Source organism: Aspergillus mulundensis (assembly GCF_003369625.1).
Source record: "Aspergillus mulundensis strain DSM 5745 chromosome Unknown scaffold_0, whole genome shotgun sequence".
Taxonomy (NCBI): domain Eukaryota; kingdom Fungi; phylum Ascomycota; class Eurotiomycetes; order Eurotiales; family Aspergillaceae; genus Aspergillus; species Aspergillus mulundensis.
This window is the reverse complement of record NW_020797888.1, coordinates 3,705,345-3,728,270: the sequence shown is the minus strand read 5'-3', so window position 1 is coordinate 3,728,270 and position 22,926 is coordinate 3,705,345. Positions and strand designations below refer to the sequence as shown.

The window sequence follows — 22,926 nt, the reverse complement described above, 5'->3', positions numbered from 1 at the left end:
TGGGGAGCAGAGTATCTGCTGCTACTGGCACACCTGTGGAGATCTGTACTGCTGCAATGGGAAGTCGACGGACTATGAGGGGAATGCGCTGCAGTATTGCGAGGTGCATACTTGTTCGGATGGGGACTGTGTCAATTGGAAGTCCGGGAGTGAGGAGTGGTGTGAGGAGTGCTCTGGTTGAGAGGTTGAATTCTTGTTCATGTCATGGGATAGTTGGGATTGGCGGTTGGAGTGTCGAATTCCTCGATCATCTTTAAGCCTATATGTAGGACACTCTTTGATGCACGTTATGGCTCCACTGCCCCATAGGAACTGGACGTTGACCGCGCTCGATGCCAGGGAGTTCAGATTCTTTAGGATTAATACTACCTAGGTACATACCCGACGGCAGGTTATCCTAAACATCAACGGCGCCACACCCTATACTACTTCAAACTTATCCACACTATCCAGCTTATGGGCATCACTCTCTTCCCACCCAACGGTGTCCTCAGCCTTCCGAATCAGCTCGACGTGCCTCTCACTCCTCGGCTCAATCCTATACTCAAACTTCGTCGGATACGCCAGGACACCTGGCTTAGGTTTCATATCCAACCCAATCTCAACGCCATCTTCACCAACAGCTTTCCTCAAGTCAAACACAGCCAAGCTCTGCACGATATTCAAATACAGCCCCGCATCAGCAAAGAACCGCCCGGGACATATCCTGCGTCCGTACCCCCACAGTTCCATGTACGACTCGGGCTCGTTCCGCGGGGCCAGAAACCGGTCTGGATCAAAGGCGTCCGGATCCGCATGAACGGCAGGGTCATGCGTAAACCACCAAACGGCGGGAAGAAGCATGGAGCCCTTGGGGATTCGGTAGCCCCCGTATTCTATATCTTCTGTGGCTGTATGCGGGAAACCCATTGGTGCAACGGGCCACCAGCGAAGTACCTCTTTAACTAATGCATTGATGTACGGGAGTCTCTCACGGTCGGCGAACGTTGGTAGAGTGTCAGACCCAACGACGCGGTCGATTTCCTCTTGTGCCTTGCGCTGCACATCCGGATACATGATCATGGCTGCGGTGAACGCCGTTAGCGCGATGACGGTTGTGTCCGCCGCTGCGCCGTAAAGACTTGCTGCTGTCCAGATGATAGCCTGCTCGTCTTCTGGATCAAGTATGCCGTCATTCTCGGCTTTGAGCTGTTGTATGAGTTTCGATACGAAAGATGGCTTGGCCTGTGAAGACTCGAGCTGTTGCCAAGCAAACCAGTATGGAATGTGTGCAGAGTCCTGGATCGACTTCCTCCATTTCCGCGCAGTCTTCTGAAAGCCAGCGCCGGGGAAGTTTTCGGGCAGGTGCTGCAGCGCAGGAATGATATCAACCGCCCACCCCATCGGCACGGAGGCAAGAGAGAACTCGGTCATCATTTTGTCGATGAGCGTCACCAGGGGGTCTGGCTTGTGGGGGTCGATGGTATACCCGTATGCCATTTTGAGGACCGTTGCACCGGCGGCACTGCTCATCATTAGCCGACCGTGCCTAAGCGTCCCATATCCAACTTCCGATGGAAAGCCCACGTCTTCAAATGCTCCAGCCACGCCTCCGGCTCATTCAACGCCCTCACAAGCAGCCGATTGACCTCCACCTCCTGCACAGCCTGGAACTGGGCGGCCGAAACCTTGGTACCCAGCTCACGGTGCAGGAACCTGCGATTCCGCCGAAAAGAAGCGTCGTAGCCCTGGCACAGGACGATTTTCTCGTACCCGCAGAGCTTCCCAGCCATGACCATGCTTGGCCGCCCGGAAGTTTTGGCAGAGAGTTGGTCCAGCAGCGAGTGGGCGATTTCCCGATCGTGGATTATCACCATTGTCGTGCCGAGGACGGAGACGGAGCTTAGGCCCCCATAGAGGTCTTTGTGCGCGAGCCAGTGCTTATGTTCCGCGGTTCCGGCTGGGGGGAAGTCGAGCATGTTGCCGAGGATAGGCAGCGGTTTGGGACCTGGGGGGAGGTTATGTTGGCGCTGCTGGGTTGAGGCGCTTATGAAGTAGGCGATAAATGTGAGAGCAAGTGCACTTAGGACCAGCGTGGTGAGCGCCATGTTGTCAAAGGGATCTCCCCACAGAGGTGTCCGGTTGTGAAGGGTACCTACTGGGAATTTAAAGCACAAGTCTAAGACGAGGGGTCGAGCAGACTTGTTGTGCCCTGCAGGAGACTTCCAACCTTGGTTAGCTGTGATTGATGCGCATGATATGCCCTTTTCAGGATGGTCTCTTGAGCGACAAGAGGTTGGCTAACTGCTTGTAGCTTAGTTGGAGACGCGCTGCGGACTGTGCCAAGGGCTGAAGCTTATACGGGCGGCTATTGAATGGTACCTACCGAGTACCATAGTGATTGAATATCGTTCCTTAAGCCTGGATAAGCAACCTCTGTCCGCTGTCCTAGGACTCAGCTCGCATTTAGCAAACGGTATATCCAGATGTCGTTGAACAGACCTATGGATGTGTAAAGGCGAAGTTTAGGGACAATGCTTAGTGAGAGATACAAAGGAACACTGCTTTCGCTCAAAACTTCCCTTTGAAAATCGAGGTAGCAAGCTAATCAGGTGTTGAGAGGGAATATGCCCTTAAAAGAACCAGTGTTTACCATCCCTCCGTAGTTGACAGCGTGGACTCTTTCCCATTGCGACTGCAGCGACCATATCCTCGATCACCCTCCCCACCCGCATTACCCTCCTAACCCTAGCTCGCCCATGCGCATAATAACCGCCGTTGACGGTGAGAATGGGCGCGGTGCGAGTTAGGTGCATGAGGAAGACCTTGGGGGGGGACAGACGCTGGCAGCAATAGAGCCGAGAATTAAGCCCTGGCTTGGGGATTCTAGGGTTCATAAGGCGCGAACTAGCTGGACAGGTTCAACGAGATCAATTCAAGATTCCCAAGCTTTCGGAAATATATAATTCTCCCAGGCCAGTGGGACGCATGTTTCGAGGCCCTTAACCATTGCGAGTTATGATTGTTCGTACCATTGGAGTATAAGTAGTGCTCTCTTGACCTTTTTATCCTGCAAAGACACTAACACATGGCCTAGTGAGCAAGAAACTCGGGCGGTTCAAAGTGATTGCCCACTTTCTGCTACTTAAGTATACAGCAGGTGCCAGAAGCACCGGTGCATTTGGTGACATATTGACCTGCCCAACTCATGACATCAAAACTTGTCAAGCCAGTAGTTTAAGTCCCTATACTACGACATCGAGGCTATGGAGTACAAGTACTTTGTTGCCTAGCCAATGTTACATGGGACTACATACAGTACACATAAGGGCATAAAATGCTGAAGCCTGATTTTCACGGCGCCGCCGAAATAGCCGAGCTCGGAGCGCATCTTCAGCCCTGAGGCCACGCGGACGCCTGCATGGACGGCGAAGCCGAAAGCCGTTCATGCAACATCCATCAATTTCCCAATTAATTGGCACTAAGTAGATGCTTCGGATCTCGGCGTCAACCGCCACTTCCCATGCCAAGCCAATTCGCATCAAATATGCAGACGCGAGAACCAGCTGGAGGTCAACTAGTATCTAAGATTATACAGTATACTCCGTGCTCTTCTCCATGGGCTTGCCGTCCCCTATTTACTTTGTACTACCATACCCACGAGCCCCGAGGAACTGCCCGGGCCGACACGGGAGGAGAGTGGAGCCGGCCGCGTGGGCCCGTGGCTGGGGCCGTGCTCAGGACCAACATGATTGGACGGGCCCAGACGCAGAGTGCTGGGGGCGGGGCTTGTATAATTCTGAGTTATGCCTACCTAGGTATGTACTTCGATCTTGTTGAATCATCGACAGACCCGGCAAGGCTGAGCTGAGGATAAGTCTCCAAGCCACGCGGCTTTTCGGCAATCGTGTCTAGCTGACACTGCCATTGGAGCATGGTTCGCTTAGAGGTTGGAGAAGGTGCTTACTCTGGAGAGACCGCGGGATTGCGTAGATCCCGCAGCGACTCCGATATGCCGCGTAAATCTGACCATTGGATATCACTCTCAAGTCGGCTCCTGTGTGGAAAGGCTCGCCCATAGGTTTTTCGCATGATTCTTTCAGATTAATCACGCTACACAGCAACTCTTCAGCTCTCATTGGCCGTCTCGTCTAGTGGTGGATCAAGGGTTACCGAGGAGGTTACCGAGGATGTACTAGGTTAGGCGGCCAAATTATCTCCACCAGAGTGTCCATTTCTGTTGGAGATCGGGATCAGATGCTCCGTCCTCTCCTGCTAGCGCTGAGAGGCTCAGCCGGAAAAGCTTGACTTGTCCTTGACGGTGCCGCAAATAAGCTTCATTTTCTCGTCTAAATCCAATCGCAAATCCTTTCTCTCAACAATCTCTTTGTTATCAATTACATTGCAGCAAACGCCATGCCCGCAAAGTCAACAACGCCGCCCAACCGCAAGAGAGCCTATGCCCCGAGATCCAGAACAGGCTGTCGAACCTGTCGGTAAGAACCCAGTCTCTGCTGCATATAAGAGCCTCACTAAGGAACGCCACCAAAGGGTCCGCCACATCCGCTGCGACGAATCACCGGGTGGCCAATGCCAAAACTGTGTTCATGCGGGTTGGCAATGTGAGGGATACAATGTTTTGGATCGAATGCCTAGGCGACACTCTCCATCCTACACCTACCCGCAGGACATTGGCGGGGGCGCAAGAGCACATATCGGATGGCCCATGACCGCCGACGAACGTCGTTCGTTCGCTTTCTTCCAACATAACTCCATCACAAGCCTGACTGCCCTCTTCGAGTCGCCGCTATGGCAGCGCCACATCTTGCAAATGTCTCATGCCGACCCGGCCGTTTTCCACGCCGTCACTATGCTCAGCGCTGCACATCAGGGCTGCGAGCTTAAATATACGCAGAGTGACAACACATCAATGCACCGCGCTTACTGCTTCTCTCTACACCAGTCGAGCCGCGCGATGAGGATGTTAACGCAGCGCCTGTCATCCCAGGACCCCGAACTCCGCCACATCGCCCTCCTCTGCTCGCTCCTCTTCGGACTGTCAGATGTGCTTCTTGCCAGGCATGACAGCGCCTGGACGCATTTTCGTTCCGGGCTGCGCATCCTCAAGGAAATTGAGCACTGCCCATATCTCATTTCGAAAGTCGAGCCATCGCTTGTTGCCGTATACCGCCGTATAAGTCTGCAGGCCGCGTTGTATAGTAATAAGAGCGCAGACGCGGATGCAAACGCACCCCGAATCCCGATGCTGAGCTATGCTCTCTCGTCACCACCCAAGGACATTTGCACCCTAGAAACAGGGCCCTTTACCAGCCTGTCCCAAATGCAGTCCGTCCTCCTGAGCCTCCTCGACACCGGAATCCCCCTGATCGCAACTGGCCTCAGCCTCTCCGACCCCGAGTTCGCCGCCACATACAACACCCTCTCCACCGCGCAATCCCGCCTCCTGCGCACATTCGCAATCTTTATCCACAAATTCAACTCCTTCCGCGAAACACACTCCACTTCACCCGACAAGCACAGCCAACAAAGCACCCTCGACCTCCTGCACCTCTTGATCCTGGGCCACACCCTGTCCCTGAAAATCGCCCTGACTCGGAACCGCGCCCCGCTACCTCCCTCCTTCCTGCCCCAAGTCAACACAGTCCTTGATGCCCACGAGTCATACATACAGGAGTACGAGCACCGCCCCACCCGCGTCGCGGACCACGGCGTCAGCGCGAATATGTATCTCCTTGCAACCCGCGCCCCGGATCTGGCTACGGGCTTGCGCGCCGTGAAGATCCTGAAGGTTTGGCCCAAGTATGTCGGTTTTCATAGCTCTACCTCTGCGGCACCGTTGGCGATGAACGTTTTGATGGAGAGGTTTGGATTCGGGCAGGTGGGAAGGGATTTAGAGGGTAGAGAATGCGGTGGCGCCAGCTTAATCAGTGTTGGGGAGTCGGTTGCATTTCAATGTTAGCTAGAGTACCCTATCTAAATAACATATCAATGACATTTTTGACTTGCTAGCCCATCGGCCATAGTATATATAATGACAAGTATATCTCTTGCTGCCTATGCACCGCGCCCACGGCCGAAAGTGACTAATGGAGCATCAGCTACCTGACACTTAGGTACTATTACGCCGAGGTCCACAAATAGATTATCCATCTGCTGCCTTCTTTTCACTACCAACAGTCGTAGTACCCCGACGCAAGTATCGGCGAATATATGGGCTCAATCATGGCCCAGGCGTCCCCTGGATCTCACCTTCACTTCTTCTCTCCGCAACTAAAATAAACCCATCATCAGTATTGATGCCTTCGCCTTCGTAACAGACCTAACGGTGCCGTTGAAAGGCGGAGGCAACAACCTAACGTGGCCGCACTGAACCATTCTCAAAGCCGGCTGGCGCGTCCACATGGGCGAAGCAGAAGCCTTGATCCTACTCGCGCAATGCTCTATAGTCCCTGTACCCCAAGCCCTGAGCGCGTACACAATCAGTGATATCGGGTTCATCCTGATGACGAAGATCGGTGGGCAATTGCTCGGTTCTTGCATGGACAGCATGTCTCCTGATGAGGTATCATCCATCACGCACCAAGGAATGGGATGCACCGCTGAGTGGCGGGAATTCCGCCGCTCATCCATCGGCTCTGTGGATCCATTGGGGGCCCATGTCCTAATATCCTCTTCCATGATGGGTGGGATTATAGGTCCACGATGATATATGGGCCCTTCCCTTCGTTTGAGGCGTACAGAGGAGCCGTCGTTGAGGCCCTCCGTGCATCGCGGCTGGATGCAGATATCCCGGTCTCTGGTTCGATGAGGGGGAAGCGCTTACGGACAAGATCCTGTCTTCATCTTTGCCTCTGGCCCTTGCCGATGAGCATGATCGCGACACCAGCTCTGCTCTTGGCGTGCTGACACATGGATGCAGACACCCAACCGGGTCGTATCATGGATGGTCAAGGACGGCGTGATTAGTGGGATCCTGGGTGCGGTGTGCCAAAGAGAGAGATTTTTTCGCGGCTAAACGGATTGCCGTGGATGAGAGATGGACTGGGATGATTAAAGACTGCATTCCGTTGCTCGCCAGTGAGTATGAGTTGATGGATGAGGTGGACCTGTCGATGATGCGGTATGCTCCTATATAGAGCCTTGGGGTACGGCGTAGATGGTCCTGCAAGAGGTTAGTGAAGGGCCATAAGGCTTTTACATACTTCCTTTCCCAAAGCTGCCTATAGGGTACAGGCTTCGGTTGACATGTCTTGTGCCTAATCCATATGTTGGGGGGATGCAATTAAGAAGATTGCTGAAATACACTCACGCGCGATGTTGAGTAGAACCCAGGCTATGATTATGATTATCCATCCTTTGACAATCGCATATTACCAGTGCAATCCATCCGAGTGATAAAATGTCATAGGTACAAAGATACGCAAGATACGTAGACATAGTGTGGCAATTTCAGCTATGGATTATGAATATAAACAGGGACCTCACACATATACAATGTATTCTGACAAGTCCCGTAGGACTACATCCTGTCACGTAACTTTGCTATCCCTATCTGCAGGCCCAGCAACCGCCTCTGGCCCGTCCCAGGCCTTCAAGTCAAACTCTTCTTAGCCCTGCTTCCTATTCCCCCATGTTCCTGACCACGAGCCTGTGAGTTCACCGATGCTGTTGACCGGTTGATAATGCTGTATTCTGCAATATACCTAGCCTGTGTTGCTCTGAGGACGACCGAATGGATTGCAATCCTGGCTATTCGTGATATCCCTCTCTCTACATCTTCGGACCAGGTTAGGCGCGAATTGCTTTGTGCAGGGTCGGGAGTTTCCACAGTCTCCTCGCTTTTGGACTCTAGTAGAGGAACCTTCCCGGCTTTTAAGACACTCATATGTTAACGCCCTGATACTAATACTCCCAAATCACGCCGTTCGCGCGATGTCTAAGACAGTTCGTAGCACATAAGATTCCAATATTCGCGCTTGGATATTTCAACGCTGAGTATAGTAATATGGTGGACATAGTCCATGCTGTAGAAAATAGGAGATACCTATTAATCGATAAAGACTGGTTTGATAACGTTTAGGCTCCAGTATTTTTTCACCGCGAATTTTGTTTGAGCCAACAAGCCTCGCAGCCAATCTCATCCTGTATTGGTGCCTAACCTTGCGCGATCTATAATGTTGGTAGGTACTAACCCTCGCTATTGAGACAAAGCCTTCCATCCATGGCGTTTCCACCCCAGTTATGGATGTCGTGGGCTTGCGATCCCAGGCTCGTGATAGATACAGATGATCATATGCCGGGCTTCTGTAATAAAAGCAAAGATTGCAGGCTGGAGTGTGCAGGGGTTGTTTGATCGAGCTGAGGTACAATATTTCTATATTATGGTGGCCAGTAAGTAGGACGGGCCTTGCCAAGCTCCAATCGAATGAATCACAAATGAACGTAAACGGGTCCCACGGAATAAGCCGCAGCAGTTTAAGCCAGCCACTAAGAACGCGGTCGCACTGATAGGTATCCGGTTCGGCCGGTGGGTTGAGCCATCAGCCAGCCATTGCGCCTTCTCGGGTCCGGCGTATGAACAGCTACCCTTGTCCACGGGTATATCCGAACACGTTATACAAAAGGATGAACGCCTAGTGCGTGTTGATTGGGGTGAGATATTATCTGACAGTGGAAGACAAGAATTGCAAGGCAGTAGCGAGCGATTGGAGATGGTTAACTTGCTGTGGTCTGAGTAAGACAACCCCATGATGCATCCTACCATCGGCCATTCATTATCTTCATCAAAGGGACGACGCTGCTTTGCAGATCACAGTGCTGGTTCGCCATATAATCCGGTCCCTAAATGGTCTCCGTCAGCACGGGATTCCCCTGTCCAAACATGGGCTGGAAGCATCCATCGGTTGCGTTGCGTTCGGCAATGTAGACGTGACCGTGTCGACACAATATCCCGCAACCATAGGAACGCAAATGAGAATTCCATCTCTGAGCACTTTGAGGATATAGCAGCGCACGCTTCTTTACCATTTGGAGGGAGACCTTGCAGCCCGGGCTCATTATCTACTCAGGTACTTACCCCTGTGTCCATTCTGCCTGGCAAGTAAGCAAACAATATGGGTAGTATTGATACGTAGACAGAATGATCATCGGGACCTAAGCCAATACCACAAGATCAAGTACGGTATTGTAGTCCCCGGTCTGCTTCCGCAGAAAAGTCTAGAGTCTAGCCACGGTTTCCAGCTGCAAGTATGACGACTCAGTGATATCAAATCAAACCCCTTCCAACCCCAATTTCATCCAGGCCAGCAAGCATATCCCTGGATGAACGAACCTCTGCCGCGGGGGCGTCCACTCCTCTACGTGCTGGATCCTCATTCAGTGCGCCACAGCAATCCTACTTCGGCGCGCGGAAGGTGTCCTGTCCGAGCTTCCGATGACCTGCACAAAAAATGCAGAAGAAAGGGAAACACACGCGATGGGCCACGCAGTTCTGTCAAGGAAGTGTCAGCAGCAGATGTAGGGAGATGTAGATTTATAAGGCGGGATCTTCACTCTGCCATGTTGAGCCGTACACCTCAAATCACTCGAGATCCTATTGAATCGCAGAGAAGGTAGCAAACATGACTACAATCAATGCTATCAAGTTGCCTGCCTTTTATTCCGTACCTGTCCTACCTGCAAACGTATCAAGTGGATTCCTCGCGGCTCTTCTTTTACTCATGGGCGTTTTGCTCCTCCAACTCCTATACCAGATCATCTACTACCGCTTCTTCCATGAGCTGCGTCACGTTCCCGGTCCATTCTGGGCCAGTGTCACCAGGCTCTGGACTACATGGCACTTCCTCCGTGGGACCCAGCTTGAAGCCGAATGGAATGCCGTCAAGAAATATGGTCCGTCCCCATTGCACGTTACGCAACCGTTGAGCCGATGGGCCCCAGCCGCGTTCACTGATAAGAAACCCCAGGCCCCATAGTCCGACTGACGCCCAAAATGCTGTTACTAGCAGACGCCACTGCCATCCCAACAGTCTACCACCGCCGAGACACAAAGAGCCGGTTCTACATCCCCAGCCTCGTCAAAACACCCTTTTCCATCGTGCTCCGCCACCCAGGCGAGCACTCCGCACACAGACGTCTAGTATCCGCCCCCTACGCCATGACCAACATCCTACGCATGGAGCCCCTAAGCACCAAGCACATCGAAGAGTTCATCACAAAGCTCGACACCTGCTTCGCAACGCCACACAGGAAACTCAACTTCACCGACTGGGGCGTCTATCTCTTCTCCGACACCATCTCCGACCTGGCCTACCGCAGCTCCCAGGGCATGGTCGCAGCCGGACGCGACGTCGGCAAGATAATGAAGCACGTTACTGTGGGCACCTATGCCTTCGTCGTCCTGGGCAGCATCTACCCGCTCGTCGAGTGGATCACCAGCTCCCCGCTGCGCAGGTTCATTGTCCTCCGACCCGAGCAGACCAACGGCTGGGGACGCGGCATGCGCAAGGCGGACGATGTGCTCCAGGAGCGCAGGGACGGTCTGGCCAGGGGCGTAATCACGAAGGCGGAGCGCGGCGACGGCGCGTACGACTTTCTGCAGGCGTGAGTGCTATTCCCCCTCCATGCTCCCCAGCTAACGCAAGCCATTCTCGCGGGCCACGGTGCCGTAGCTTCCTAGACGCCCGCACCCCCGAGGGCGCACCCATCCACCCGGACAAGATCCAAAGCGAGATCTTCACGATCCTCGGCGCCGGTCCCGAAGCGTTCCAGGCGATCCTCTCCGCATTATTCACCGAAGTCCTCTCCAACCCACTTATCCGGTCCAAGCTCAACGCCGAAATCAACGCCGCCCTGCAGTCCGGTAAACTGACACGCCCCGTGCCCGCATACAACGAGGTCGCTATGCACCTCCCGTACTTTGTCGCCTGCCTGCGTGAGGCCATGCGCCTGCATCCACCGCCTGCTCTTCCCCTCCCGCGCGAGCACACGGCTCAGGACCCAGAGGTAGTTCTAAACGGCCGCGTTATACCACCGGGCACTGAGCTAGCGTGTAATCCGTGGATTAGCCACCGGGACCGCGAAGTATACGGGGACGATGCGGAGGCGTATGTGCCGGAGCGGTGGCTGGGCGACGAAGAGCGGGCGAGGCTGTTCGAGAGGTATAACCTGATGTGGGGATATGGGGCACGGGTTTGTCTCGGGAAGCACTATGCCACTATGATGCTGTATAAGGTTCCTGTTGCGGTATGTTACGGTCCAGGTGGCGGTAAGATGAGAGTATTTGCTAATTGTGCGTTGTTGTGCGCGCAGCTGTTTATGGCGTTTGACGTCGCGTTGTGCGACGTTACGCCTGCTACGCCGCGAGCCAGTTTTAGACCGCATGGTCCGGCTCTGCTTTGGGAGAATGTATGGCTCATTTTGCGGGGGCGGCGGGCCTGGGATGCTGAGGGTGAGGGTGAGGGTGAGGTGGCTTGAGTGGATCTAGCTGCTTCAGTCATTACCAGGCTTGAGGTATGGTTTGAAGACCAACGGGATATTTATATTTTATTGGATAGTCGCAAGGAGCAACGGCTATGGCATGGGGTGTCATTGAAGGGGAATCTTTACGATATATAAGGAGGGGAGTACGGGGCAAGTTGAAATTGCGGTATCGATTCTGGAGAACTCCGTTGTGAGACAGGCATGATCACGATTGTACGTAGTTATACAACAATACTCGCAGAGACCGATGTCTCTTCCCTGTAGACAAAGCAAGACACCACCTGCAACGCCGAGACCGCCCAACGTACCTCTGTATCTTCCTCACAACCAGGGTGTCGGTATGATCTGGACAAGTCACCGGCCAATACAGGGTTGCATTTAATAAAAGCTTCCCACTCTTCTCCCTCCTACCGATGTAACGTTACTGGAAAGTATCCGTGAAAATTCAGTCTTTTGCCTGTTTACTCATATATCATAGCATACAGCGCCACCCCCTCCCCACCATCCTCCATCTCGCCGCGCGCATTAAACTCGCCCGCCCCAACACGGAACTCCTCAACGGTCCGGAACCCAAAATGCCCGTATACATCACGACTGTGCTCATCCACGGCTTCCAACCAAGCAGGCACCCCGTCTTCCCTCGCCCGCTGGAGGAACGGCTGTATAAGGGCTCGGACCACGCCTGAAGTTCCCCGTCAATTTAAAAAGAAGTTGCATACAACAGGTATTCCTTACCTTTCTCCTTCCGCTCCGGATCCCGCCCTATCAGGTTTAGATACCAGTGCTTGCGCCCTTGCAGGCATCGCGCCTTGACCTTGTCGAGTTTCTGCGCGAAGGCCTGCTCGCGCATGCTTTGATGCGCGCTACTTTCCTTGTCGTCTTTGGCGTGCTCTTGCCTGTCTGGTGGGAACCTACAAGTGTGGCGTTAGGCTTTTTCAATACATCAAATAATCATTTTTTTTTGGCACAGACCAGATAGCCACGGCGGCAAAGCCCCCAGCTTCAACTATCGTCGCGCCCAGCTGGGCTTTCTTGCTCACGACTTCGTCAAAGTGGCACCTGATAAGCTCGTAGGGCACATTATCTGGCGGCCAGGTGGACTCCGGCGTGCGAAACAGAAAAGACGAGACGACGGAGGTAGTGAACGATCGGGCGATAATATCAGCGACGGTAGGCGTCTTATCCGCAGCGACGGTGTTCACGCTAAGCGTTGGCATTTTCGCGAGTTAGTAACTCCCGGCTCTAAGAGGATGAGGAAGCTCAGAACTACCTGCAGATTCTGAATGGCAGGCTTCTGCCTAGGCTACCTACGTAAGGGCAACATAATCGCCCCACAGTTGTCCTGCATGAGCGGGCCGTTGCCACGCGGGCGGAACCAGTGCCCTGGGCTCGGAACCGGGATTCCGAGTCAAGGACATTAGGGTTGTACAATTTACCGTAAAGAATAATTCCTTACCTAAAATTACTGACAAAGGTTAATTTATTACTAACAAAGTAATAAATCACGTGCCATAAAAGTGGGTTTAAACTAATTAATAAAAGTATAGCTTGGCGCTTAGCTTTTTTACTAGCTAATTAAATATAGAAATTTTTAATTACTTGCATAAAAAAAACACCAAAGGCTTATATTTATAATTCACACCTTGTGTTTAGTAAAATATATATCTTTAAATATTAAAGTTTAGTGGCTAGCAGGCAGGTAGTTTAAGGGTGTATATAAAGAAAAGCAGCCGCAGTAATATTTATAATAGTATTTTAAATAAAGACTTTTTATTAATTAATAAAAGCAATATTATAAAGGTCCAAACTTACCTGTATTTACGCTCTTTAAAAAGAAGTTAATTTTATATATAAAGTTAAAATTATTACTTTACTAGCAGTCCTTTGCTTAATAATTTTACCGCGGCGCTAACCTAATTAAAAGGTAGTAAGTCACGTGATTTTATTCTTTTGTTAGGAATTATTCCTTACCAAAAAAATCCTTAAATTTCAACTTTCCGTAATTACCGTCAACTATTTTGTCCATCCCTAAAGGACATACAACTTTGAGGCGGCTCTGCTATACCACTCGGCATCCCGAGTGCGTCTCAGTGCTGGCGGAAACCAATACTTTTTCCTGGCGAGAGTTTACCTGGAGTAGATACCCCAGCGCACCTCAGTCTGACGAGTGCACAGCCTCTCACGACTCTCAGCAGTCATGATTGGGATGTCCCTCATTGTAGGCCGGGGAATGGAGCTTTTTCTAGAACCCACTGTGTCCATCGATTCTAAGAAGACAACTAGTTACTGTATCAGACTTTCAAGGATAAAAGTAGGTTCATCAGTGTTTTTGCGAATGTAGATCGGATGAAATGGGACGACATTATAAGGCGACGTTTCTGGGGTTTGCGTATTTCCTGGTAGCAGGATCTCGTTACCCTATTTTTTCTTGTCAAGGGCAGTAGAATTCATGGGTTTAAGCTTTCGACGACTTGATAGACGCTGATAGCTACGTTACACCTGTAAATAGGACAGTCGTCAAGGCGTAAGAGGCTTCGGTCAGCCGAGCACCCATATTACGTTCATCTTGCATTTGTGAGAAATACTTCTTTTGTTCTCTTTAAGAATTCGTTGCCGGCCTGTGGAGGTGATTGGCCGTTCAAATTGCAACATTGCCTGGGCATATAGACACCTCGGGTATACCTCCAGGTACCCAGAGTTCGTAGGGACAGCGGTGATTGATTTAGTTTGGCGAGGGTTTGCGGCTTAGCAACGGTCTTATAGTGATGTAGGGGTATGAAGCAGCGCATGGAATGCATTACAATTTATGCAAAGAGTGACATAGACACCAGATGATCGCGTTGCAAAATAAAGCCCAACCAGAACACCATGAGCGCAAACCCAAGGATGACAAAAGCCAAAATATGAACGATATAAACGCATGAAGACGGGGAAATCACTGAGACATTGGCTCTGGCACTGACGCAGGAGGAGAGGCGGACCCCGTCATACGCGTTCCAACATCCTTAAACCCATACAACTCGCGGACCTCTTCTACATCCGTGCGCGAGTGCGACTCCAAATACACACGGCGGTTGATATGATCCAGGAGAAGCGGGGTGGGATTCTGCCCCTCGTGCCAATGCGCGATGGCGATCTCTCTCGCGGCCCGATGGTCCTCGGGGGCACGTCTGAAAAACGACCACTTGTCGTTGCCGCTATTGGTCTTTCGCGATAAACGCAGGATATGCACAGGGACGGGGAAGAGTTGTCTGTGGGCTTGCTCGAAGTCATAGCGGTGGTTGTTGATGTCGATGACGGCGAATGAGTGGCGGGGGAAGAGACTGACGGCCAGGAACCGCGTCATTGCCCTCGCCTGCCACTGGTTCAGCCATGGCTGGAGGATGTGGGTGGCGGAGGCGAGGTAGTTGTCGGGGCTAAGGCGCTCGGTGGGAATATCGGCGACGATACGGATGGTGTGGAGCTCGTCGATGGCTTTGGATATTTGGGAGTTGATTTGCTCCATGATGTGGAGGGAGAGAAGCAGTGGGAATGGGGAATGGCGGGGAGAAACGGGGGCTGGAGAAATGGCAACAGACGACTTACGGTGAAAGCTGAAGCAAGGGCGGGCGCACTTGATTGGCAGCAAGATTGCCTACAGAGCTCTGTGTGATTGGCGGGTGGCTTGGAGGTAGGCACCTGCTGCCTATTAATCCTTAGATACCTATACCTTCTCCAGGGTCGTGTGAGGCACCAACAGCCCTTATACCGAGCAATCAATTGACACTTATTCTAGGCCACTAGGCAGGTGTTGGTTTCCTGATAAGCGCGCAGAATCAAAGCAGTACCATAATTCGAGCCACAGTACTCGTCTGAGCTTCCACTATACAATCACAGCGGACGGGAATTATGTTAGCGACGATGTCCTCATTATATCCATCATGAGACCTCGAGCAGCTGGGAGGGTAATTTTAAATAGACGCACTGATAGCCATCTTTACTACAGCAGTCGCCAAAGTGCAATCCCGCGCACGTATACCCAGTATCCCCACCGCAGAGGCCGTCGGGGCATACGGTCAGCCCAGAGGCTGTCGGAGCCACAGATGCCGTTGCAGTTGACGAGGTCTCGCTAGCTCTTCTTGTTGTATACGCATCACACCACAAAATCAACCTTGCCCAAATCATAATCTTTCGCCAGTCCCTTCCCTTCTTCTTCGGCTTCCAAATAGCCCGGCGCCCACTGGTTCAACTGTTCTTCTATCTCTGCGCGCTCCGTGAGGACTGGGTCGTCCGTGTCTTGGCTGTAATGTATCACGATATCCAGCAAGGGCAGCTGCATGTCCATCCTGTAGTCCCCCCATTAGCGTCACCAGTCCATTGCAACGCGATCATGGCGTAGCCGTGCGAGCGCCTCAACTTACCCCTCCGGATACGGGTCCCAGATCCTGGGATCATGCTCGTCCTTGTCCCCGTCAAAATGCGCCATCACCTCTCCGAGCGGTTTCCCCAAGCTTCCGACTCTCCTCCACGCATCCGGCAAGTCCACCGGACGCACCCGATACGCGTTCCTGGGCGTGCCGTCAACACCGAACTGAGCCGCTATCACGAGCCCGCTCCGCAGCGACCGCTCATCGACCATGATCACTGCCCCGTTAGCGGGCCCAAAGACGGCCTCCCCAAGCTCATTGAACTGCACAACTCTGAAATCGGCTGGCTCGAGCGCTTGGTACCTTTTGAACGTATCCAGGGTTATAGCCTCGCCATCGTGCGGAGAGAGCGCGAATACGTTGTGTGCAATGTGGAATTCCGATTCGTAGTCGAAGAACATTAGCAGTAGCTTCACCCACAGTGCGTGCAGAGCTGAGCCGGGCTCTGGGACGTGGGTGATGAGGTAGCATGCCGCAGTTGTGTTTGTCGGACTGCGACAGCCGAAGGCTCGGAGTTCCTGCGCACAGAGTAGATGTCATGTTAGAGGAGGGATGGATACGTATGATCTAGCGAAATCTGCGCTTCCTTACCTCCTCGCCGAAAGGGTTCCATCTATCTCCTGCTTTGTTGGTGTATTGCTGATTTATCCAATCTCCTTGTCAGCCTGGCCGAGCTCGGAATCTCATGGTAGTTCTAGGGTATCCGCCAGCACCCGGCCACACCGGAAGGCGTATGCCAACGCGAAAAAAGAAACCTGGCGGCGCAGGGGCGACCGTGGTGGAACAGCAGAAACCCAAGATTGAAACCAGAATCCAGCAAGCTAGACTTACATCCCGCACGTCCTGCTCAGCAGAGGCCCAGGCCGTGATTAGCGACCGCCGCTGCGCAGCCAACGCGTCTTCGTCGCGCGCATCAATGCCATCCGCCCAATTCTCGCGCACGAACTTGTACCAGCCTCGAGAGGCTGCGCGGGTCCATGCTTTCTCTTTGCTGATTTTGATGGAGGCGGGGATTCCACCCGGCCAGCGCTTGGTTGGAGCGTGGAGTCCCATTGTTTCGGGCCTGGGTAAAGTGTGGTGCTGTAGGTAGGGCGCTTTGGAAGGACGGGAAAGAAAGGAATTTGGAATATCAATTGGAAATGGGATTGATATATAGTTGACTCTGTGCATTGGGGCTTAGTCAGGCATTCACTGTGGGTTATGTCTGTAATATCAATACACAGCATGTGCATGTGAACATGCCCTGTACAAGCCCACTCCCATCCTGTGAATCAATACATGTCTCACCGGGGAGCTTCAATAAATGTGGAATGACTGGCTAAGGGCTACGATTTGACTCAGGTTGATTCAGATATATTATCATACGGGAGGCATTGGGTACCCTACCCAACCATCAACGGAAACACGCCACTCCCCTCCCTCGCCTCAACATCCCACTCCCCCCTCCCCTCCTCCCGCGCCCTAACAACGACCTCAAAACCGCCCTTAACAGGCCTCATCCCCGACGCAATCGCCAAAGAATTAACGCCAGGCTCCACCCACCCCCCACCAACCGGCGCAATCTCAACCCTCAAAACAAGCATCGCAACAACGCCCAATATCTCCGTGCTGGCAAAGTGCCGTCCCGGACAAATAACCGGCGACACGCCGAACGTCATGAACCCGCCCGTCCGCCGCGGGTTATGCTCCGGCGTCTTGATGAACCGGCGCGGGTTAAACTCCAGCGCATTCTCGCCCCAGACGTCGTCGCGCCGCGCGATCGCTTGGCCCGGTATACTCACCACGCAGCCCTTTTTCAGGAGGTACTTGTCGGCGAGGAGGACGTCGTCCGTTGCGATGCGGGTGGGGGAGGATGCGCTGCGCACGCGGAGGATCTCCTGGTATGTTGAGACCAGGAGGGGGCAGTTATCGCGGATGGCGGGGACGTTGATGATGTGTTTCCCGTCCTCGACGCGGAGGGCGTTTGCGCGGATCTCGGAGCGGATTTCGTGCAGGAGCTCGGGGCGCCGGTACAGGTCGTAGAGGATCCAGAAGGAGGCCGGGACGGTGTTGGAGAGCAGGCCGAGGCCCATGGAGACTTCGTTGCGCGCGATGTCGGAGATGGCTAGACCAGAGGACACCAGGGACTTGTGGCGCGCGATAGTGAGTTCCGAGGCGTCCTTCTGCCCGTCCGCTTCATAGTATTTTAGGAATCCCTGGTACGCGGCGTCGCGGCCTTTGTATGCCTTGCGTGCTGTGAGGGAGGGCGCGATGCCCGCGATTAGCGGGGAGAGGTTACTCTCGAAGGCCCTAGCGACATTAGACACGAGGCGGACATTTTCGTTGAATCGACAGGCGTACCAAAACCCCTCCTCCACACTCCGTTCCTTATACGGGTTCAGCCTTCCATACGACGCCTCCGTGCTCGCAAACGTAATCGCATGCTGGCACCAGGCGTACAGATCCACCGGCCTTCCCTTCTGCCCCTCGTCGATAAGCTGATCAACAAGCGGGCTCAGCAAGCGCACCATGCGCTCATTCATGCGGTCGAGCGGCTTCCCCGTCAGCGTCGGATGCATCGCGTGCAGGAGCGCCTGGTTCCCGCCGCTGCCGCCGGACTGCTTCTCGCGGAGGGCTTCGAGGGCCGGCCCGCGGATGCCCGCCAGTCGCTCGGTCGTGAAGGTGACGAAGGGGTCGAATGTTAGGGCGCGGGTGCGCTGGATGGCGGCGAGAAGGGCGGGGGATTTGACCAGGTAGACTTTTATGAGCAGGAGGTCGATTGCGAAGATTGGGTGGGAGTGTTTTTCGCTGCGGTGCCTTGTTAGAAGGGGTCACTATTGGGATTGGAATGAGGGACTCACGTGAGGATGGCAAAGTACCCTGTTCCATGTCGTAGCAGGCCGATTAGATGGCCTACGAAGGGGATTGTGCTTCCCACGACAGGGGGCTCGCGCGGGTCGCGGTTCAGGCGTCGGTGGAGGAGGAGGCCGGCTGCCGTGATGGCGCCTATAAGGGCGAGATGGTAGAGTTCGAGCATGGTTGGGGTTGTTGGGAGTGTTACACGGCGGACCGGGACGGTGGGAGGTTGAAATATAAAATGGAATTCAAACTCAGCCGCACGGATCCTCGAATCGAATACGCCAATACGCAATACGGGGGTGGGCCCGAAGCCGCGTGGCGCAAGGGGTCACGGTCTCCGGCCAATCAAGAGCATTGGATTGACATCGGAGAGTTCTGCTGTGGGGCCAAGTTCCTGGTTGCTTCAGCCAATCATTGACAGTTCGCTGGACATAGACGAGCATACCAGTCGGATTTGATGCATTGAGCAGCCGCAATCTGCATTACTTGGATTCGACGGCAGAGGGCTGCGAAACGCCAAAGCACATTGATCAATCAAGATAAAACCCCACCCCGTTTCTCAATTATTCAATGTTCTGTTAAATCCCACCATCCCATGAAACTCATCCCTCACGCCCGCTCAACATGCTCCCCTCCAGCAACAGCCTTATCCGGATTCCCATCCAGCCCCATCTCCCTCATGGCATTCCGTCCAGCCAGAGCATCAGGCCCATCAAAGATCTCCGCCACCTCCTCAAGCCCCTTCCCCTTTGTCTCCGGAAAGAACAACCAGATCAAAGTAAAATTAACCCCAATAACAACACACCACACGATATAATACCGCCAGGAAATCGCATCCATGGCGACCGGGTTCGCAAAACTGTTATACAGCCCCGCTAAATTTCCCGTGAGCTGGTACATCATCGCCGCCTTGGACCGCAGCGAGAACGGCACGACTTCCATGATGTATGTTGGTGCGACCGGCGAGCACATGTGGTATGCTGCGCTGAAGACGAAGATCATGGCCAAAACGCCACCTGCATACCCTTTATCCTCGAAATTGTGTTTCTCGTTGAGGGCCGAGCAGATCGTCCATATTATGTACGCGACGCCCATGCTCGACATGCCCAGCAGGAACAGCCGGCGGCGGCCAGCGCGATCAACCATTGTTGCGAAAACCGCTGCGGTCAGGAATCCCCAGACAGACAGGCACGCGTTGATGATGAGTTGGGTCTTGGGGTCCGTGATGTCGATGGTAACGAGCACTTTGGCGAGATAGTAAGACGTCAACGCGTTCCCGGACCACTGCAGCATGGCGGGGATATAGCACGCCAGAAACAGACGGTGCCTGTTTCCTTTTGTCGACAGCCACTCCGTCCAGCGGGAGAGACGCTGGGCTTTTTCCATCTCCAGTGTAGCCGTGATCTCAGCCATTTCGAACCGGACCAGCCGCGAGTCGCCATCGCCGTGCCCGTGGTATTTTGTTAGGATGTTCAACGCCTCCTCGCGGCGTCCTTGGTAAATCAGCCAGCGGGGCGACTCCGGCGCGAAGAGGGAGAGGATCGCCTGGATGAGACTGAAAAAACACTGCAGCGCGCTCGGGATCCGCCAGCTCCAGTCTGAGTTGTCCATCTTAAACGTCCCGTATGTAACCCACGCCGCGATCAGCGAGCCGAGCGGCCAGGTAACGAGGTAAAACGAGACAAGCTTTCCCCGGTGCGTTGGGTACGCGACTTCCGTCAGGAGCGGCGGCGCCGCAGTCGCCACGATCCCGAGTCCGAAGCCCACGATGAACCGGGAGAGCACGAACATGCCATAGTTCACCGCTGCAGCCTGTATGATCCCGCCGACGATAATGATAATCGAGCCACCGCAGATGGGGTACCGACGACCGAATCTCTCGCAGAGCTGCGAGGAGATGAGCACTGAGATGAGCGTGCCGCCTGTCGGACCGAACGTCATTGCGCCGAGGCGCGTGCCGGTGGGCTGCCCGAAGTATTCTACCCACTGCGGCAGGGATTGCATGCCGTTGAGCATGCTGCTGTCGTAGCCAGAGGCGATTTGGGTGAGGAGGGCGCAGAGGAGGAGGCTGTTGAGCTTTAGGAGCGTTGCGTCGCGGTACCAGGGGGGTCGGGTTGTCGGGATGACGTCCTTGAGGACGAGGCCTTCGAAGGTGTCGTGGTTGGAGTGGGAGAGCATGGCTGTCGGGAAGGTATGGATGAGAGGAGAACGATGGATTCAAAGTCGGATTGTTCTGGCGTCCACACGGCCTTTCTTGGTTTTATATTTCGCAGTGCTGCAGGGTGGTTACCTGTATACCACATCTGGCTTAGGGCTAGGATACCCCGCAACGTCGCTCGTTGGAGTGGGGAAACCTGGGGTAAGGGCCTCGGGGGTATCGGATGGGAGATCGACAGTGCTAAGGGTGACCGTATGACCATCCTGCATGTCAAAGCCCGTCCATTGGCAGCTGGCGCAGATCTCGGGCATCGGGGTAATTGCCGGAGTGACTCCCCCGAGTTTGCTGCATCCTGCATGCCAGCGTCACTGCGGGGTTTGCCGGGACACTGAAGGATAAATGAGGGCCGTGGCCATCGTTTTGCATATCAAACACTCATTTACTAACAGGTATTATTTGGCTGTTTGTTCGGATCGAACGAGAGCCGGGACAACATGCCACCAACCCAAGCATCCAGCCACGAACAAGCCCTAATCCAGGAGCTTTTCGCAGAGAACGTCATCGCCAAGGTCCTCCGCGTGGCAGAGGAGGCACTTCAGAACAATGTACCCCGTCCAGGCCCCTCCCAACCTTTAGTATTTCTGATGATGTATAGAGCCCACCAACCGTCTACCCCGAATTCGTCCCCCAGCACGGCCCAGACAGCGGACGGTACTTCCTCCGGGACGCAAATTTCTGGACATGCGGGTTCTTCCCGGGAATCCTGTACCTCCTCAGAGAACGCGCAGTCAAGTACCCACAGGCCTTCCCGTATCTCGGCCATGAGTGTCAAATAAAAGCAGGTACAAATGCCTCATTCCTCCAGCAATTAACAACCCTCTGCACCACCTGGACAGGCCCAATCAAAGACATGGCCACGCGCACCGACACCCACGACATCGGCTTCATCCTGACGCCCTCATTCCGACGTGACTGGGAGTTAACCTCCAACCGCGAAAGCCTCGACATCCTCCTCACAGGCGCCCGCAGTCTCGCCAGCCGCTTCGTGCCCTCCGTCGGCGCAATCCGCAGCTGGGACGCGCTGCGCCAGGCGAACGTGGATATCACCAGTCTAGACGACGACTGTCTAGTTATCGTTGACAGCATGATGAACCTCGACTTGCTTTACTATGCGTCCGCCCATTCTGGAACCCCCAAGCTGTCGGATATCGCGACGACGCATGCGAGGACGGTCATGAAGGCTCTTCTGCGACGTGAGTCACTACCAGAAACACATGGTAGCGGGTTTGAAGGGCAGCTGTACTCAACCTACCACGTCGTCAACTTCTCGCCCCGCACCGGCGAAATCAAGGAACATCGCACGGCGCAGGGATATCATCGGGACTCGACATGGGCGCGCGGGCAGGCGTGGGCGATCTATGGATTCGCCCAAACATACGCCTGGACCAAAGACAGGGAGTTCCTGGATGCTGCGATCGGACTGGCGGAATATTTCATCCACAGACTCGAGACATCCCCGGACTGTGTGGAACGGCCGTCCCCTGATAGAGCGGGGGCGAAGATTGGGCGGTATGTTCCACTCTGGGACTTTGATGCGCCCATCGAGAAGGACAATCCACTGCGTGATTCTTCGGCTGGCGTTATCGCTGCGAATGGGATGCTGCTCCTCTCGCAGGCGCTGGCGGGGCCTTTGATTGGGGACGCAGGGCTAGCTGGTCGCTATCGTGGCTATGCATTCAGAATTGTAACGGATACGATTGAGTTCTCGCTTGCGCGTGAGAGGGCAAGATTGGTACAGGGTGATGGTGAGTCTGCGTCTGGAGATGCTCAAGTGCAAGTGCAGGATGCCGTCGCTGGCCAACGCTTCGACGCGATACTCAAGAATGCGACTGCGAACCATAACGCGCAGGACCATGATCGGTACAGTGACCATGGCCTTGTGTATGGGGATTATTATCTTCTTGAGTTTGGGAATCAGTTGTTGCGGATGCGTCTGGTTTAGGGTTTATGATTAGGGCTTTAGCCGCGCTTGGAGGTGTCAAG

The 22,926-nt window shown here is 53.9% G+C and overlaps 9 protein-coding genes across 9 annotated transcripts; 3 read left to right on the top strand and 6 right to left on the bottom strand.

The window, feature by feature from the left end:
- Positions 1 to 420: 420 nt before the first annotated feature.
- On the bottom strand, positions 421 to 2,087 carry DSM5745_00966 (cytochrome P450; the record flags this gene model as incomplete). Its single annotated transcript, XM_026742982.1, has 2 exons — positions 421 to 1,504; positions 1,567 to 2,087. The coding sequence occupies 2 exons, from the start codon at positions 2,085 to 2,087 to the stop codon at positions 421 to 423; spliced, it is 1,605 nt and encodes a 534-aa protein (XP_026608827.1).
- A 2,351-nt stretch (positions 2,088 to 4,438) lies between these two features.
- On the top strand, positions 4,439 to 5,959 carry DSM5745_00965 (uncharacterized protein; the record flags this gene model as incomplete). The annotated part of the gene is made up of 1 exon (XM_026742981.1): positions 4,439 to 5,959. The coding sequence occupies one exon, from the start codon at positions 4,439 to 4,441 to the stop codon at positions 5,957 to 5,959; it is 1,521 nt and encodes a 506-aa protein (XP_026608826.1).
- Positions 5,960 to 9,620: 3,661 nt separating this feature from the next.
- Positions 9,621 to 11,475, top strand: DSM5745_00964 (uncharacterized protein; the record flags this gene model as incomplete). Its single annotated transcript, XM_026742980.1, has 4 exons — positions 9,621 to 9,891; positions 9,966 to 10,602; positions 10,671 to 11,244; positions 11,311 to 11,475. 4 exons carry the CDS (start codon positions 9,621 to 9,623, stop codon positions 11,473 to 11,475), a joined length of 1,647 nt encoding a protein of 548 aa, XP_026608825.1.
- Positions 11,476 to 11,942: 467 nt separating this feature from the next.
- DSM5745_00963 (uncharacterized protein) lies at positions 11,943 to 12,698 on the bottom strand (the record flags this gene model as incomplete). Its single annotated transcript, XM_026742979.1, has 3 exons — positions 11,943 to 12,163; positions 12,217 to 12,392; positions 12,454 to 12,698. The coding sequence occupies 3 exons, from the start codon at positions 12,696 to 12,698 to the stop codon at positions 11,943 to 11,945; spliced, it is 642 nt and encodes a 213-aa protein (XP_026608824.1).
- A 1,718-nt stretch (positions 12,699 to 14,416) lies between these two features.
- Positions 14,417 to 14,986, bottom strand: DSM5745_00962 (uncharacterized protein; the record flags this gene model as incomplete). Its single annotated transcript, XM_026742978.1, has 1 exon — positions 14,417 to 14,986. One exon carries the CDS (start codon positions 14,984 to 14,986, stop codon positions 14,417 to 14,419), a length of 570 nt encoding a protein of 189 aa, XP_026608823.1.
- Positions 14,987 to 15,613: 627 nt separating this feature from the next.
- On the bottom strand, positions 15,614 to 16,940 carry DSM5745_00961 (uncharacterized protein; the record flags this gene model as incomplete). Its single annotated transcript, XM_026742977.1, has 3 exons — positions 15,614 to 15,806; positions 15,882 to 16,405; positions 16,719 to 16,940. 3 exons carry the CDS (start codon positions 16,938 to 16,940, stop codon positions 15,614 to 15,616), a joined length of 939 nt encoding a protein of 312 aa, XP_026608822.1.
- Positions 16,941 to 17,269: 329 nt separating this feature from the next.
- DSM5745_00960 (cytochrome P450) lies at positions 17,270 to 18,903 on the bottom strand (the record flags this gene model as incomplete). The annotated part of the gene is made up of 2 exons (XM_026742976.1): positions 17,270 to 18,674; positions 18,728 to 18,903. The coding sequence occupies 2 exons, from the start codon at positions 18,901 to 18,903 to the stop codon at positions 17,270 to 17,272; spliced, it is 1,581 nt and encodes a 526-aa protein (XP_026608821.1).
- A 431-nt stretch (positions 18,904 to 19,334) lies between these two features.
- On the bottom strand, positions 19,335 to 20,903 carry DSM5745_00959 (hexose transporter protein; the record flags this gene model as incomplete). The annotated part of the gene is made up of 1 exon (XM_026742975.1): positions 19,335 to 20,903. The coding sequence occupies one exon, from the start codon at positions 20,901 to 20,903 to the stop codon at positions 19,335 to 19,337; it is 1,569 nt and encodes a 522-aa protein (XP_026608820.1).
- A 474-nt stretch (positions 20,904 to 21,377) lies between these two features.
- On the top strand, positions 21,378 to 22,885 carry DSM5745_00958 (glycoside hydrolase family 88 protein; the record flags this gene model as incomplete). The annotated part of the gene is made up of 2 exons (XM_026742974.1): positions 21,378 to 21,488; positions 21,539 to 22,885. The coding sequence occupies 2 exons, from the start codon at positions 21,378 to 21,380 to the stop codon at positions 22,883 to 22,885; spliced, it is 1,458 nt and encodes a 485-aa protein (XP_026608819.1).
- Between the last annotated feature and the right edge of the window lie 41 nt (positions 22,886 to 22,926).